The 17,499-nt window shown below is 40.1% G+C and overlaps 1 protein-coding gene across 12 annotated transcripts in view; it reads left to right on the plus strand.

The window, feature by feature from the left end:
• Positions 1-17,499, plus strand: part of LOC110168132 (RNA-binding protein Musashi homolog 2) — a 280,880-nt gene that overhangs the window by 207,911 nt on the left and 55,470 nt on the right. For all 12 annotated transcript variants that reach the window (XM_055149047.1, XM_055149052.1, XM_055149053.1 and 9 more), the window contains exon 9: positions 12,139-12,253. In XM_055149047.1, the coding sequence (XP_055005022.1) occupies positions 12,139-12,253 (115 nt within the window). The remainder of the gene's footprint in view (positions 1-12,138; positions 12,254-17,499) is intronic.

The raw sequence follows: 17,499 nt of genomic DNA on the forward strand, positions 1-17,499 counted from the left end.
AGGCTGCTGGGTGCACACAGATTGGCCCACCTTGCCGAGTTCTCTTTCGGGACAGACTGAAGCTGAGGGTGGCCCGAATGTGACTGCACTGGACCTGAGAGTCACTGGGTTGATCAATCCATGTTGAAGGGTGTGTCTAGACTTATTCTCAAGAGTGTGTAGCTATCCTTCATATATAATTAAAACTAAAGGGTGATGCTTAGTGCTACTAGCTGCATGGACTTCTGGACTGTGATTCACCTCTGTGTGGCCTACAAGCTCCACCCTTGTGTGCAATAACAAAATGTTCTTATTGCACTTATTGCACTGGCCTCACTATAAGTGGGCATGCATCTCTACAAACCACAAAGTCTCTGCTTCTGTTCATGGAAATGATGTTCCTTGAGCTATGGTATTCCACAGAATGCCATAAAAGCCAGGTAAATCTATAGCGGATGTTTCAAAGTATGGTTTTAACTTAAACGGGATTTACCTGGAGTCATGCAGGTGACATGCCTGTTCTAGGAAATGTTACTATGGTGTAGAATAGTATTACATTAACCTGGTGGAAGCTCTGTAAAGCTACAAAGGCACTGAGGAAATGTTTTTTTTTTATTGGTTGCTTTTTGCCTTTGTTCTTTTTGGATGTAATTGCAGCTGTAATAGTTGCATTTGCAGAAATGTCAGATCAGGCCAAAACTCCATGTGAATTGGTAGTTTCCAAATGGTGCAATTTTATAAAAACTAAAGCAGAAACAAATGCTTGATAGAATGACCATTCAAAAGATGTTATATCTTTTATTTCTACATATCTATATTACATTTGTTCAGTATTAATATTGCTGCTCCCTTGAAAAATATGCATTTTTAGTGTGAGGGAGATCGCCTCCACAGATCTGTCGTATAATTTGGCCTGGTGTCACCTGCCTATCTCCATGGAGATAAATTGGTTTAATGCTATGTGGTAGATTCTTAGTGAACCAGTCATATCTCAGAACAAAGACGAAGGTTGCTGACCTGGCCTCCACCAATAATGTTAGCACACCTTTATTAAAAACAGCGCTCATTCAGCCCTCAAACAATTCATATTTTAGTCGTCTGTATATGAGAACTCGTTCATGACCATGCCCGTTGTGTTTTTTAAGAACCTATGGCAAGTTTAAATGCTAATTATGAAAGTGGTGTGTAGATTATTTTTTCTCTTTTCAAATGGTTGCCCTCAAGTGAAGTTAGTAAAACAATGGCGATTATTATCAGACTCTGTGCTCCTCCCCCACGCCCGACTCTGTCCTTATGCATGCGTATCTAATTCATAATAATACCTATCAAGTATGGGCTCTGATGAGCAGCTAGTGTGCCATTACAGACAACTCACAGTGTTTTACCCAGACGCTTCCAGGTAATGTGCTTTAATACATCCTCTTTAATATTCATCAGTGGAGAAAGATCACAACAGGAATGGAGGGCTTCTTATAGTTGTCAGTTTCTCGCCAAGACTTCTGTCGCTATCAACCAATTACTGCATCTGTGTCTTTTCTAATGCAACAAGCCCTTTAACCATAGAACTTTTATGTCAAATTACTGTATATAGATGCTTGTTTACTGTCTGGGTTGATTCAGGTGGCGGTTGTATTAGAATATATTGCTGGCAGATTCACTTCTACATAAACAACACCTTATATCTCTTTCAATTGTACAGGCAATAGAGGCAATAGAGCTGTAAAGGAGAGCGATTGCAGGTTGTAAAAACTAGAGATGCACAGATCCAGCTTTTTCAGTTCCAATGCTGATTTTAGTATCTGCTGATAGCCAATAATTAACCAATATCAGGGCAGAGACTGAAAACAACATTTATTTCCTTTAAACAAAAATCACATATCCAAATGTGTAACTGTTAATTATCCCTCAAGTAACTGCTGAAGAACTTTGTATAAATAAAAGTTCAAACATTAAGAGACTTTCTGGGCCAACTATGACCAGTAAATAATTATATTACATCAATTTATATGTCCAAGCAGGATATCAGCAGAACCAATATTGCAAAGCCGATATCCAGCTGTTTTTTTAGTATCAGTGCCAAGATCCGATACCCGTATAGGATTGGTCCCCAGTAAAAATGTTATATTATACATGGTTGTTACTTCCTGTTTTAAGGCAACATTTTAAGGATATTTTGCGATGCAAAAGATGTTATATTTTGTTTTGAATGGTTAATTACTATAGAAGCAGTACTTATTTTTCAGCACTCTGATAGTGACTCATGTGTATGTTCAAGTACTGGAGGAACTGAGGAGGTAATAAAAAGCTGCTATTTTATACACTACCTGAACTGCACACTGAATAGCAGTAGTTAAAGTACTGGCCAAAAGTACCAGTTTTCTATCAGTTATTTGTTACATTGATAGTGGTAGTGGAAGTCTGTGTTATCCTTCAGTTGCCCAGGTAGGTTTCATTGCTAGAAAATATGATTCTGTCAACTGGACAAAAGTTTTTTTTTGTCCAGCTTTTGCAAAATTTTCTTTTGCAATGGTAGCTGAAGCAATAGTATATTTTGTTGTGAAATTGCAAAGTACTTGTGGTAGTAGGTATTCTACTCTACAGGAACACATGGTTACAAGTCTATGTTTACCTGGGAAAGGAGAAGTATTTCTACTGAATATACATAAAATAAATATTTGAATATAATGTAAAACCTAAAACTCATCAAAATGTAATTGAGCTTAACCACATCATGCTGCTTTAAAGAAACACATTGAATTCAACCTTGGCACTTGGGTCAGTATTTATTGTGAGAGGGGCAGGTTTTTCACCGGTCACCTGCTTGCAAGGAGGATGACCCGCTCAGTCCCACATGCAGTGCCGCTTTACAAGTTTGTGCACTGTAAGTAATTGGATATTTACCCTCCATTGAAGACGAAGAGCTTGAGGGATGAAGGGGGCTGAAAATTACCTGGCTCTCTGCACTCCAGGACATCCCATGAAAGCTTGGTTATGTTCAGATGCTCAGACGGACCAGGGGATTGAAGAAAACCATTTGACACCAACTTGATGATCATGGCACCCCTTTGAATAGGCCAGAGTGCACATTATGATTTTAGGACCGTAACAAGGCCATAGAACCTACACAACAGGGGTCGCCACTTCTTTAAATGGCCTCATATGTTTGTTTTCCCATACAACCCAATGTCATTCATATCTGGAAAGAGCAGGGCATCATCATCGCATGAGATTGCTGGTCGTTAAAGGCACTTTGCTTTATGGTAATATCCACACAGAAAGGACCACAACATGATTTTATTACCTTAACCTGGATGGGGTCTCAATTTATGCAGTATTTTTTTTATCGATGACCAATACACCCATCTGAGTATCAAGAAAACCTTTGAAAATAATGTTTGCCATCTGTACACTGCACACAACATAATTTCTATGTAAAATGAATGCAAAATGTTATTGTCAGTAATATTTCTTTTATTGTATACAATATTTTATTGACTAAAAATATATTTTTGCATTTGAGATGATAGGGGAAAAATGCATTACTGATATAGTACAAATATGCAAATTATTTTGTATTATTTTGGTTAAAGGCGCTCTATGTAACATTTCTGCGGGTTTACTACCTGCTTGTAATTGCTTTGCACAGACTATTTCACAATATGGCATCTTATCTGTCTTACATTTACTCAGTTACAGTTGTTTTTATTGCTTAAAATAAAAATAGATATATAAAAAGAGACATATATTGGAAAACATGCATTCTGGAGAAAAATAAGTAAAATGTTTAATTTCCTGGCACAACAATACTAGCCAGGCTGGCACCACCTAGCCCCTCCGCTCAATTTCATTTCTCTCCAGCGACTAGATCTGGAATTGGAATACTCTAGATGGTTCGTAAAAGCCCCGGAAGCGCAAGTCCAGGCACCAGCCAATCAGCGAAGAGCCATACATTCTGTGTTGACGATCGAGGGTTTAAAGCTGGAATAAAGAGAATGTTTGGTGAATTTTATTGAGGGGACGTTATTGCCCTTCTTCCTAATGGGGTTTGGGAAAAGCTTAATATAACAGTTTGCACAGTTAGTGGCATATTACATACGTCTCGACCAAATAGCAGCGAACAAATTCTAATCCTGCGAGGTCAGACTGTTTCCATGAAGTGAAACCAGCTGATGAATCAGGGTACGACCATACCACGACCATAGCAGGGTACGACCAAATAGGTAATGGCCCCTCCTCTAGAAATGGTTTAAATATCACACCTTTAAGATAATTGTTTTATCATACAAACTTGAACATTACAAAGAATATAAAATCTTATTGGTCATGCAGTATAAAAGTCACACTGTCATCTCAGCATCAAACCTGTTTCTAAGCCCCTTGTTTTTGGCACAAACACCAGATGGCAAACACAGCATCAGTGATTAACCTGGGTCAGGGGCTGGTATATAATTAGACGGCCCCAAGTGGACAGCCCAGTCAGGGTGAGGAGGTCTCAGGATCCCACCTCTGGAGCTGCAGTCATTTTAAGTCTCTGCTGCTTTGATCTGGCTTTTTCCCTCAAAGTCTTCTTTTCACATAGGGAGGTTTGAACGCTCCCCATGGACTGTAAGAAGGTCATTAGCCTTATAATTTATCTCAAAATCTCATCTCAAATGGAACGATCGATCCTACAACACATGCACTACATCTCAATAAGGATGTCCTGGTTAAGTAAGAACAGAAAAGTGGAGTTGCTAAAAAAAATCAATGGGAGTTTTCGATGCATTCAAGTATCAGTGAGTTGGGTCTTAACATCAAGTGTAAGAAAATATGTTAACAGAAAGCAAGGTTTCAAGGAAGGAAGTCAATATACCTGCTTCTATTACTATGCCATTTTAGATAAAATATTACAATATCACAGCTTCCAATGAACAAACTATGTATGTGTGTAATATTAAATAGAAACCACTATACACTGCCAGTCACACTGCGCTTTGAACCCTGTTTGCACTTTTTTGACCCTGTCAAGGCACACCTGTGAAGTAAAAATCATTTCAGGTGACTTCATCAAGAAGCTTATTGAGAGAAGGCCAAGGGTGGCTACTTTGAGAACTTTAATATAAAATTTAAAAAATGTTATGTTAATTTTTTTTCTTGGCAGTTTAGTGATAATCAGGGTCTGGATACGTCATTTTTGCATTGCAAGATTAGGGCCAATACTTGTGTATGTGTGCAAAACAAGTATATTTTGTATTTGTAAATCATAGTCTGTTTTACACCTTAGTTTAATGCATGGCCTTGCTTTTATTATTTATTTTAATTTAGTTTTCATTATTATTCTTTGTTTAATGTTACACCATAATGCAGAAGCAAGTTCTTAGCTTGTGAATTTTGTTAACTGACAATGGCAATACATTGTTCAGATTCTGATTCTGACATGCTTCCCAAACATCTCAGCCTTACGTCTTGATTTTTATTCAGGTTGCTGCCAATACCAGGATCTTTAACAGGGGCTGAGTGGATCCATAGTCATTGGAAAGACATTTGCTGTAAATGACACTCAGGTCCCCCTCATTGTCTCTGTGGCCTTGTGGATCAAGCGTGAGCGCCGTGTACTGTGATTACATTTGTGACTGGAGCCAAGGTGCCCCTGCGTCTGATTAACAGGACAGGGGTTCAGCTGGGGTTATTAGCTCTTCACCGAGGCCCAGGTGTTGCTTTCTGCTCCTGTCAAGCTAACTGACACTGAGGCTTTCACGTGACGTCTTCTTCTGGATGTGTGGTTGTGTGCCTTGGCCCTGCCCAATCAGCCCCTTTGGTGAGGCCACGGAGGGGACTCTCTGAAGGGCCTGGGATACTCTGGAGCTTTGGTGGAGGGGGTGGAGGAGCAGGGGGGCAGGCCTGGCTGCTGCTCTGATTTACAGCTTTCTCTGAGCCGGGTGATGCTGACAGCGTGCCAATTTGGCCCAAGCACGCTGTTGTTGGCTTATGGTTGTTTGATGCCAAATCTCTTGTTAATAATCAGAGCTCATATCAGCCGGACTCCCAGATCCACTCTCCCTTGATGATGCTTTGAGGACTGTTTCAGCGTAATTAAAATGTATCGGGTTCTACAGGATCATTGTTGAGGGTGAGGCCAATACGCAGATTTGCTTTAACATTTTCAAAATAGAGAAAGTCTTTGAAATCTGTCAGCCCCTTATCAGCATAGCGGTCTTGTCTCAGCAAAAACGTTGTCCGTGGTTCAAACTTAATTCAAGCTGACATGTTCGTTTGTGAGAAGTTTGAATTTTTCATCCATAACCATCTAAACTGAACCCCAGTGAATGTGTGTACGCTTGGGATTAACTACACATTAAAAGGCCTGAATTACGTTTTCTGATTAATATTATAATGTTGTTTCCTCATCAAAAACATACCTGGAGCTGTGTTTCATTTCATTCACATGTTTAACATACAAACCCTGCATACTAAGGATGAATTATTTTCTTAAACTGAAAACAGTCTGTTCTGCCTTGTGTTGTCACTTGTAAATACAGAAAAGAAAGTGCACCACTGTGTTTTTCAAAAGGTGTATACCTTCACTAGGCAGAATAATTTGGATGATTTCAGCCCTGGAATTACCAATCTTTGCCGAATTTATGATAAAAGGTAGCTGTGGTAGAAAACTACCACTTAATGATATCACTAGGTGGAACAAAGCATTTTAAGATTTGGAGATGTAGACAGGCCGATAATGAAACATTACTCAAACGTGTGAAACAAAACACAATTTCAGGTATGTTTATGATGCAGCAACAACATTATAATATGGCTAAAAGCTCAAATATTGCAGAGTACAGGTGCACTTTCAACTTTTCTGCCAGACGGTCCCCTACCTACTTGTCACCATGGAGATGTTATTGCTTTCTCTGTAATGTTCCATGTTATGAAATTAAACATATACATCTAGCATTTACTCATTACAGGTGTTTCTATTGCTCAAAAAATACAATAATTTCTCCTGTGATCGGGGTGACGCTCCACAGATCTGAATTGTAATGCAGCCTAGTGCTGTAACATGCTTGTCTCCCTCATGATGGATTAATCTTTACTGTGTAACATTTTGCATAAAGCAATAATATTTCCATAGAAACAAGCAGACGGCAGATCTTCTACCATACTAGACATGTTACACAGTGTACCTTTGTGCATTCATCTAAGTCCCATTGTCGCTGAAAGTGGAAAATTTGTGGAAAGCAGTCATTTCAGTGTAACCATAACTTTAATTGTCTATTTAGTTTTATCTTACAAAGGAGTTGTAATGAATTGTTAATGTAACCATAAGATGCCTGCATACTCACATTTCTCCACATTGGTTTGACTTATGAGCAGTTCAATTCCTTAAATAACCGACTTGTTAAACTGGTGCAAAAGCTTTCTCCCTCAAATGAATACGCTGCCCCACCACGGCTGACATTGTGCATTGAGAGCTCTGACATTTCCAAACTATTCAGTCTATGTGTTTTGACTGTTGAGCTGGGAGTGGGAGCCTGAGTAAATGAATCACACCGTTTCCTTTCTTCACTCTGCCAGTTTGTTGATTGAATCCATTCACTAGTGGAGCTAATAGTAGCGCTACATCTCCTCCTCCACTCTCTCTCTTACCCGCACACACACACACAGGCAGACCGGGCTCATCCCTGAAGGACAGTCATTCCCGGTCCATCCCGCTCACACCTCCCCACTCCACCCACAAGGTTAATATGTACCGGAGATGTATTGAAAAGGTCATAACTGGGGAACACTCCACTCTGTTTCACGTGGGCAAAACAAAGCCTCTTGTTTGTCCGAGGCTTCATCACGGCGTTGTTCTACAGCTCACATGATCATTGGGTGCATGTCGGCAAATTATGTGAAACTTGTAAGGCTGCACTCCCAGTTGTGTGAGCCTCTAAATTATACTTACTGTGTTTATTCTGTTATTTTGTTTGTAATTGAAAATGATGATAAGGCAATAAAAACTGAAAACAATAAAAAAATAAGTACTTGGTTTAATGAATTCCTTTACTTATCAATCATTTTTGTAGAGAAAAATAATCTAATTTTTTAAGTGGAAAAGTGTTTAGTGGATTTAGTTGGTTGTGGAGAAAGATCCATAATGATCTTTTTCATTTATAGGTGCTCTATGCAACTTTTCTGGTGGAGGATCTGTCACCTGCTTGTCTCCATGGAGATGTTATTATTGTTGCATCAAATATTCAAATACAGGTGATTTTGTTGCCAAAAATACCCTGAAAAAATTTTTCAGGGTAGCTTTTTCTTACTTTGAGTGAGGTCACCTCTCCACAAATCTGACCTTTAACTTGGCATACTGTTTTCCATGGAGACAAGCAGGTAAAGGGACCTCCACCAGGAAAGTAACATGGAGTGTCAAGTTTTGCAAGGGCCTTATCTTGTTATGTGCTGATGACATTTTAAACATTTCACAATTCCACAATGACCAGGGACTTCTTCAGGAGAAGCAGTAACATTGCTCTTCTGATCCAAAACACTTTGAAAAATTTGGGGGATGAATGAGAAGGTAATATTGCAGAGTGAGCATCTGTCACAGATTGTGGATTGTCTATGTAAAGAGTCTAACTTGCATAGAAGTACTTGCTTTAAGAGGTAAAAAACTGAAGTAAAAAACAAGAACTGTGACGCACAAGTTGAGTTTTGGCTTTTATAAGTTCTGTTATTACTTATTTACATTTAGTTAATAGTAAAAGCAGTTACTATAAAACACAGTGAATGGATTACATTATATACTTCATAGTTCAATACACATTTCAATGTATAATGTCACTCTTATAATATAATTAAAATGTGTAATAGTATTTGTGTCACATATTTATCAGAACTGTGACTGACACATTCACACATAGTAAAAATATAAGCACATTAAATCAGTGTTAACCAGCTCGCCTCTGATATCCTTCGGCTACAGCAAATGTCAACATCTGGTCTACCTTCACACACAGTTTCTGGGTCTTTTCCTCTGGGACACCTGAATTACTTTACACTGCAGGTTGCTTGGACAAGATCCAGGACCTCCCCCTTAATGCACTTTTATGTTACACTGGAGTCACATCTTTATTGCTCTTATCATTTACACTGACTATTACACAGTCTGAGTTGTCAAACAGAACATGCTGCTTACATCTCCTTCAAGCTGACACCACGTGAGTTCAAGCATATTAAAACATGTGTACTTTGGCTAGCATATTATTATTTATTTCTTTTTTTACTTAGTTCTCACTGGCTGGGAAGTCAGAACAAACCTAAGATAAATTATCAATTGCAATGAATCTGTGAAGGGGACATTCTGATGTAAATTGGATGATGATTGTTTGATGAAATAACAACATTGTTGAAGTAGCTCATTATAAAAGGTTCACATTTTGTGGACATTTATGCACAAGCTGATTTGGATTTTGGCAGACAAGGCTGGTCAGGTTAATAGGAGTGCTCCTTTACAAAACAAAGCACAATTGTCCCAGCAAATTTTAATTTCTAGGGTCTAAATGGTAGATTAGGAGAGTTTGCAGAGCAGGATTCCTCTGCAGATGACTTACAATTAAAGACAATACCTTACAGCAAAAAGGTTTAGTCATGGGATAATTCAAATGTGTGCATTCAGTAGCATCCACCTTAGCAGAAGTACATTGTCAGGTTAAGAATAGTCTTGGTTCATAATAATTTTGCTGTCATTTCACTTTTTAGACCAAAGCTAAAATCTCATCCTCTCACTCTTCACCGTCACACATCATAGATAGGCCATGATTTAGGTTCACTTCCTATTCTGAGATTGAACCTCTCTTTGAATGTCACAGATCTGCATGTTAGCATGTCTCAACCCTCTTGGTCATGTCAGAGTGCTGTGGGTAGAGGCAGCGGTGATGGTCTTGTTAGGAGACATGTTCACTAGACATAGACTCTAGTGAATGTGGAGGAGGAGACTGTGGCAGAGACTGTGGCAGAGATGTGTCTGTGTCATGGCGTGTTCCGTCTGATGATGTGAACATCTAACAGTGGCAGAAGCCCCCCCCCTAACAGAGCCATTTGTCCCACCCAGTGCGTACCTCCATGCCGGCGGTCATTCCCTGATGATAAGAGCCTGTGCTCTCCTCAGCACAATGTCAAAGCGTGCCAGGCAGCGCAGAGGGCAGAGGAGCTGTGACAGCTACAAAGTGGTTGAGGGGACTGTGTACTTTAGTTGGTCTGCTCCAAATGAAAGGGCTGCTAACAGCAACAAATCACAGCTCTGCAACGCAGCAACTTTCCTCTGTGATAGAAACCGTTTTCATTAGGGCTTCCTTTTACATTACTATCTGTCTGCTGGATACACACAGCTTGTTATTCTATTCATTTAGCCACAGCCATGCAAAGTTCTTATTTCAACTTGCCAAGGTGCAATAGCAGGTTGTGTCAGGTGGTGTGCATGTGCGGGAGTGTGCATGAGTTGGTGTGTGAATAGTAATGCGCACCGATGGCCTGTCAGTGTTGCGAGCCTATTTGTATGGATGCCGGGCTGTAGCCTGGTTGAGGTGTATACACAGCACTGGCATAGCACTAGGCTGTCTTGTGCAGCGGGCCAGGATGACATGTGAATCGCAGCAGCCGAGAAAGCCCCGCTTAAGTGGAGGCAGTAGGGAGAGGCAGGCAAGAGCCAGGAGGCAAACAGACAAACAGATGGACAGGCTGATGCCAAGCAGGCAGTGGAGCAAATAGATTGTGCAGCATGGTGAACAGACTCAGCCTACCAAAGAACAACCAACAGCACAAGAGGAGGCCACCCTCGTCGTGAGCTCGTCCTCCTTTATAATTCATTGTGATGGGATAGATAGTAAATAGGGCTCTCATCTTCCTCCTTCCTCCTCATCTGCCCCTGTCACATCCCTCATTTGATATGTGTTATGTAGGAGGAGGAGATGTCAGTCTTGCAGGATGGGAAATGAACAAAGCGCTATGTGTGAGAAGTGAAGTGAGAGGAGGGAACGCCGCCGAGAGATGTGTGCTGCAGGTGGAATTGGACTGTGAGGCACTGGGGACTGGAGCCCAGCAGACGCTCAGACACAATTCACAAAATAACACCTAGCTATAGCCATAAAAACAACTCGCTCAGTTTTAAAACACAACTTAAATCTCAAACAGCCAAAGCAAAGGCTGGAAATAGACATCTTTCATCTGGGGATGCAGTACATATTGGTTTTATACTGGTCTGATAATGTCTAAACTCTGAGATGATAGCATCATTTCACTACACAAAACCTCTATAAAAGTAATGCAGAACTTTAACAAATGAGGTCATTGTGTTGTGTGAGCAGTGTTGTTAATGGTTAGAGTACTCATTGAACAACAGAGAACCAAGTTCTCTTGTTGTGTCCTTAGGCAAGACACTTAACTCACCTTTCCTAGTATGAAAGTGGTGAGTGCAGGAGTGTTTGGTGGTGGTCAAAAGGGTCAGTTGTGCAGATTGTCTTGTGGTTATACAGAGAAGGGGAGTGGATGAATAATGACTACAGTGTAGTGCTTTGAGAAGTTTTGACAAGTTTGTGAAGTGCATAGCATTATTATTATTAATGGACATGTGTGATAAAATATAGTATATAAATATGAGTAGTTTGTTTACAGATTAAAAAATCTCATTCAGGAACCAATTCCACATGCTTTATGACAGTACCACTGCTACTGTATTTGATGCCCTTTGCTAATAATTAGGCTTATGATCACAGGTATTATCTCGGCGATGTTGCTGTTCTACAAATGGGGCCTTTTGTAAAGCGCCTGGACACACTGGCTCGCTGTGGGACTCTGGGTGTAGAACAAAGCGTCTCCTACCTTGATGCCTGCAGAACTGTTGGAAAGTATTTAGCTTGGATTTCCCTGAGGCCCACAGTATGCGCTCACTGGAGCAATAACCTTTGCTTTAATGCCGAAGGAGCATGATTGTTAGTTTCCCGTTGAGGCCTGGCTCTAAAATATGAGCTGTTCCCATTGTCTCGGGCTTGTTTTTCTCTATGGAGAGCATGCAGCGCAGTGGAACACAAGATGCCTTAAAGAACTAAGACAGGCCCGTCAGAGCTGTCTGCCCGCGTGCCTACAGAGACTAATGCTCTATCTGTGTGTATGTGTGTCTATGTGCGTCTGTCTCCATAGGTAGAATGTAAGAAGGCCCAGCCCAAGGAGGTGATGTTCCCACCGGGCACGCGAGGGAGAGCCCGGGGTCTGCCCTACACCATGGATGCCTTCATGCTGGGAATGGGCATGCTGAGTGAGTATCCAGAGACACGCACTAAAATAAACCAGCTTTTGCCTCACATACAAAGCACTTTCAAGGCATTTGGCTGAAACAATTTGCAGTGGAATAAATCTGAAAACTTCTTTTGTAGATAAAAACATGTATAGTTTTCCTCAACAGTGTATAGTATAGACAGCTTATTGGATTGTTACACTACAACACTTTGCACTCTGTACTTTTCTTTTAATTATTTTACTGTCAATCATTACATTGCTGTGTGTGCAAACACTTGTTTACATATAATTATGTTAATGGTAGACCAATTCAAAGGTTTACACAACCTGAGATATGAGAGACAAGCTCAAAATAAGCATGACTCATGTAAACACTTGTCACACTTCAAATGGCTGTTTATTTCTGAGCAATTCTCAAATATTACTCAAAGAACGGGTAAATAGTCCTTTGTTTCTCTGAGATAGAAAATCATTTTCAGGAACCAGGGGAGGGGAAATGGCAGTCAAAATGATATTCCTGTTATAGGCCGTAGTGATTTAAGGATTTGGCTCAACAAGAATCATAAAAAGGAAGAGGAGGAGGTGTAGATAAAGGATTTTTGTTACTGCTATTTATTTTCAGAATTTTTGTTTTCTTAACTCATGCTGCGCAAATGATCCACACTTAACTTTTTACCTACAACTCAAGTTGTGACATTAAAAAAAAAAAGAATCCTTTCAACCATTGACGCTGATCTTTTCAATCGACACATAAATGCAATTTTCAAGTGTTAGACATTGGCTATTTGCATGAAATGTGTCAGACTGGTGTGTCATGCAGTCATCATCCATTTCTACCTGTTACAAAATGAACTTACCCAAACAGAGCTCCGGATAGCCCCTTTCACTGGGCACTGCCCCTAATTAGGCGGTGTGAAGGTGTGCCACTGGTGGCCACTGCCGTCTATTTCTGGTGGAGTGTGGTGCCGGGCCGCCCCTGGGCATATAGGAGCAGACCAGCACATTAGCAGGCTAAATGAAGAGGAAAATTGGTGTAATGTCATATTAAGGATTCATCACTGTGCCCCCCTTAATGGGTAATGAAGGGGACACACATGTCAGTGAGAGATCTCATCTACAGGGACCTCAGCTGCTGCCCACCGCTCCTCATTACCATCCAGCCCCCGCCCCAAGCCCTTTTATTTAACACTATTGCACTTTCCTCGTGCTGCATTCTGTCTCTCTGTCCATGCAATCTGTCTGTCTGCACCTGTCTGCACCTGTCTCTCGTCCACCTTTCATTCATTAGGTGTCATTTGTATGTGCGACCCCTCAAACGAATTTGCCCTCACTTAAAAGATTTATCAGTTGCTTCAAATGCAAAGGGAAGATGATGAAAGGCTCTTTTTGCGTGTGAATAAGCTTCCCTCCTCCTTTCTTTGGTGGCAGGTGCAGCTTGGTCTGTCTCAGGTAATGGTGCAAAGGCTTTGAAAATCAGGGGAGCGAATTACGTATTTGTTGCATGTTTTACATTATGTTTCTGTAAATGGACAAAAAAAGAGAGAACAATTGGGCTCCAAAATGGTTTGTTTAAGACTTACAATAATAACCTCACAGCATTCCCCACAAAAGTCAGAATCCTTTGTTGTTAGTGACCACAGGTGAGCGTGGGAGGGCTGTTACTTAGACAACAACAGTTAGGACTAAAGAGGTACCGTGTGCAATCTCATTTGATCTCCAGAAGATAAGCAAAATTAGGCCTAGTTAGTTATGGGAAGAGAGACCGCTGGAAATATCAAGTGCCCTGGTTGGGTGACAAGGGCTTAGCAGTTAGAGGACATTCTGTCTCTGTGTCACTGGGCAAGACACCCACCTTGTGACATCTAATAGACATGACTGTGGCAGCTGATAGCATTGAATTCACAACCCACTTTCTAACAGATGAGATCTAACCCTCCCCTCACACAAGAATTCACATTTTGTATTGCATATCTTGCCATAAATACATTTGTTCACATTTAGTCTGTCTTTTGAGTTTTCCCGTACTTAATTTCTGAATCTACATTACATCAGAAGTTAATAGTCTACTTGACCTTTCCATTGTTTGTGATCAAAGTGTTGCAAAGCCCTTTCGAATGCCTCTGTCAGCTCGATGTGAGTGTGCCACATCTCATCTGTTGGCTGTATTTAACAAGCACAGTGAACTTTTCCAGACTTATCGCCCCCTAATGCGTGTGTGGAGAGGCGCGCTCTCTTCTCCTCCGCTGGGACACGACAGCACGGAGGCAGTGATGTGCTCATGTGAGAATATTAACCGCCAACTTGTTTGGAGACGCTCTTATCTAAATGAAATTGGAACAAGGACAGCGAAACATTCCTTTATATAATTTGCATTTGGAAAAAACAGGGACCCCAGGCTCATTATTTAAGAAAGTGTAAGCTTCTTTTGTGCCAAATCTCATTAAAGCCATCCTTAGCCCCTTTGTTTACCACCTCTAATCGGGGCATTTATCTTTATTGTGTTGTGCTCGATGTATGTTTGCTGAAATTAATACACATTTGAGCCGCACGAGGTATGGCTGCAGCAGATGGATAATTGATTTTAAAGTGAATCAGAACTGTTGAGCCATAAAATAGGTACATTAGCATGCATATTAATAAGGCAAAGGGAGCAGCACAAGGCCGTCACCAGGCCATACACAATAACAGGCTTGCTTACAAACACGTTTGAAGAGCCTGAATTTGAATCATTCCTGCCTGCTCTTTTTAATAACTCTTTATAAATATGTTCCCGTATTTACACTACTAAGATAGCAGAAGCTTAGTAAATACAACTTACTTATCTGAGTATGTCTCAATCTGCTCTTAACACTCTCCAAGTCCTCTCCCTTCAGACACTCACATCTGGCTGGGAATCCTTCATTCAGCATGTGAGGTGCATTTTAATGCAAGTATCAGCGCAAGGAAATAGCTTTGAAATAGGAAGTATAAGGCTCTATACTCTATATAAGCCAACCATTTCAGCTGGGCATTATTGTGTTTGACTGTAAGACAGTACCAAACACATCATATCCAATATTTGGTGGTCTGTAATAGCTTTTCATCGTATCGGATAACAGTTCTTTTCAGGGCAAACAAACAGTAAAGGCTTTTGTGAAAGCTATCCATCTGTGGCTTCCTGGTGATGACTTCTCATCAGCGGCTGATGAAGATTTTATTTTTCGCTGTAGCCTCCATCCTACCCCATCCAGACCAGGTTACGCTCTCCTCGCTCAGCTCAGCCTCTCAGACGCACATTTCTTTTTGTCTGCGCGGGAGAGGCGAGAGGGTCTGAGAGAGGCATTTTCCCATTGGGTCAGGAATAAATTGAACTTTTTCATGGACAGCAAACACTGATTAGATATTTATGACCAAGGTCAACCTTTCTGATTCCAGCTGGCACAGACTCTGAGGCATACAGAGTAGAGCATGCACACACATGCCACGTCCATCCACCATGCACAACACAATACAAGCCTCTGCATTCAAATGCACTCAGGAAGACAATGAAAACAGCTGCTACTCATACACATAGTGTCAGATTATGCATGTGATTGTAAGAAAAAAACAACAACATAATAACAGTAGAGTGTAATATATATTTTTATTTCACAAAATTCTAGGACACATTTTTAAAGAAACATAACATATCTAGTTTGTATGTACAGTGCATTAGCTAGTCATCTTATTTCCAACCATATCAACAAAAATAAATACATTATACTTTGTAAGTTTAGAAATACAATGATTTAGCATTGATAGTTTCTATACTGCCATAGCTGTACAAGTTGATCTGAAGATACATATTTTACTTTAACAACTTGTGGCTTATATTTTAAAGATTTTTTTAACCACTGGAATAATTTTTGTGACAGTATTTTATCCTCCATATATCTTTTATGTGCCAGTTTATAACAATCTAGACATTTCATTTTATATGTTGTCTTCATCCCATTTACAAGTTCCTCAGGTCTGTTCCCTTTACACCAGGTAGTAGCAGGTGTTGTCATTTACAGGCTCACATTCTGGAGTGCACTGTTACCACAGGCTGAGGACTCTTTGGTTTTGGAGGTCACTTTTTCTTTTGTAGCTTACCTGTGTGAAAGAGAGGTATTATAGACTCTGGTGATTCATTACTCACATGAAACCTTGCTCTCATTGCAAGTTTAACCGAGATTTGTTACTTCCAAATATGTAATAGCTCAAATAAGACATAAAAAGGGGTGAGCAATTTAGGAAAAATATCTTACTGTGATTTTTCTGACAAGCATTGTGATTGTGATTAGATTTGCAATTTATGTTGTAATAATAGGTTCACATTTTAAACTTGCCCAGAAGAATTAACAAAAAGACTGAAATATCAACTGACAAACTAAAACAAGAATCACATTTCAGTAAACATCTAAACTACAGGGTTAGCTGTTTTATGAAGAATAATTATTGTTTGTTGAGGAAACTGTAGAACTTAAAGGTTGTGTAACTTTTGTGGTGGTAGTGTGTCAAATGCTTTTCTCCATGGAAATGTTATTGCTTTGTCTGGAATGTTCCACAGTATGGCATTAAACTTTTCTATCTTCATGGAGACCAAACCAGTCCAAGTTACAGGTTAGATCTGTGGAGAATCCAGAATGCCTGTCTTCTAGTTATTTTTGAGGTATAAAGCCACCCGTAAAAGAATAAATGTAAGGTAAAGCTGTTTAATGTCATATTGTGGAACATTCCAGGCAGTGACAAGCAGAAAGTTACACAGTGCACCTTTAAAAAAAATAAATAATAATTGCCTTTGCATCATTTCAAATTGCAGTTTCAATTCGATTGTGATTAATTCTGCAGCCCTGTAATACAAGTAAAGAAGGAAATATGTTTATGACAATTATTGGATTAATTATGTTTGGTTAATATCCACATTGTCACAGTTGTTCTCTCAGATTTCAGAACTGAAGGCTCTCGCTGGCCACACGCTCACACCCTAGATCCCAATATGTCGCCCACAGCTGCTGGGGCCTGAAAAGTGTCCAGCTAATTAACTGCTGGGTCTGCGCTTGTAATAAGAATCATGACAGCAGATGAACAATGCATCTGCTGCTCTTAAATTTTTCTAATGACACCAGTTCCTCTATAGGCCTTCAGCTCACATGGGACAGTGTCAGCTATTATACAGGCAAGTTTAGGGTTGAAAATCCTAAAACAGGTTACAGCTGGATAGCAAAAATGGTACTCAAGTTAAAGTAACATTACTTCAAACTT

This window comes from Boleophthalmus pectinirostris, unplaced genomic scaffold, assembly GCF_026225935.1.
Source record: "Boleophthalmus pectinirostris isolate CB_2022bp ecotype Guang Dong unplaced genomic scaffold, ASM2622593v1 HiC_scaffold_12, whole genome shotgun sequence".
Classification (NCBI taxonomy): domain Eukaryota; kingdom Metazoa; phylum Chordata; class Actinopteri; order Gobiiformes; family Gobiidae; genus Boleophthalmus; species Boleophthalmus pectinirostris.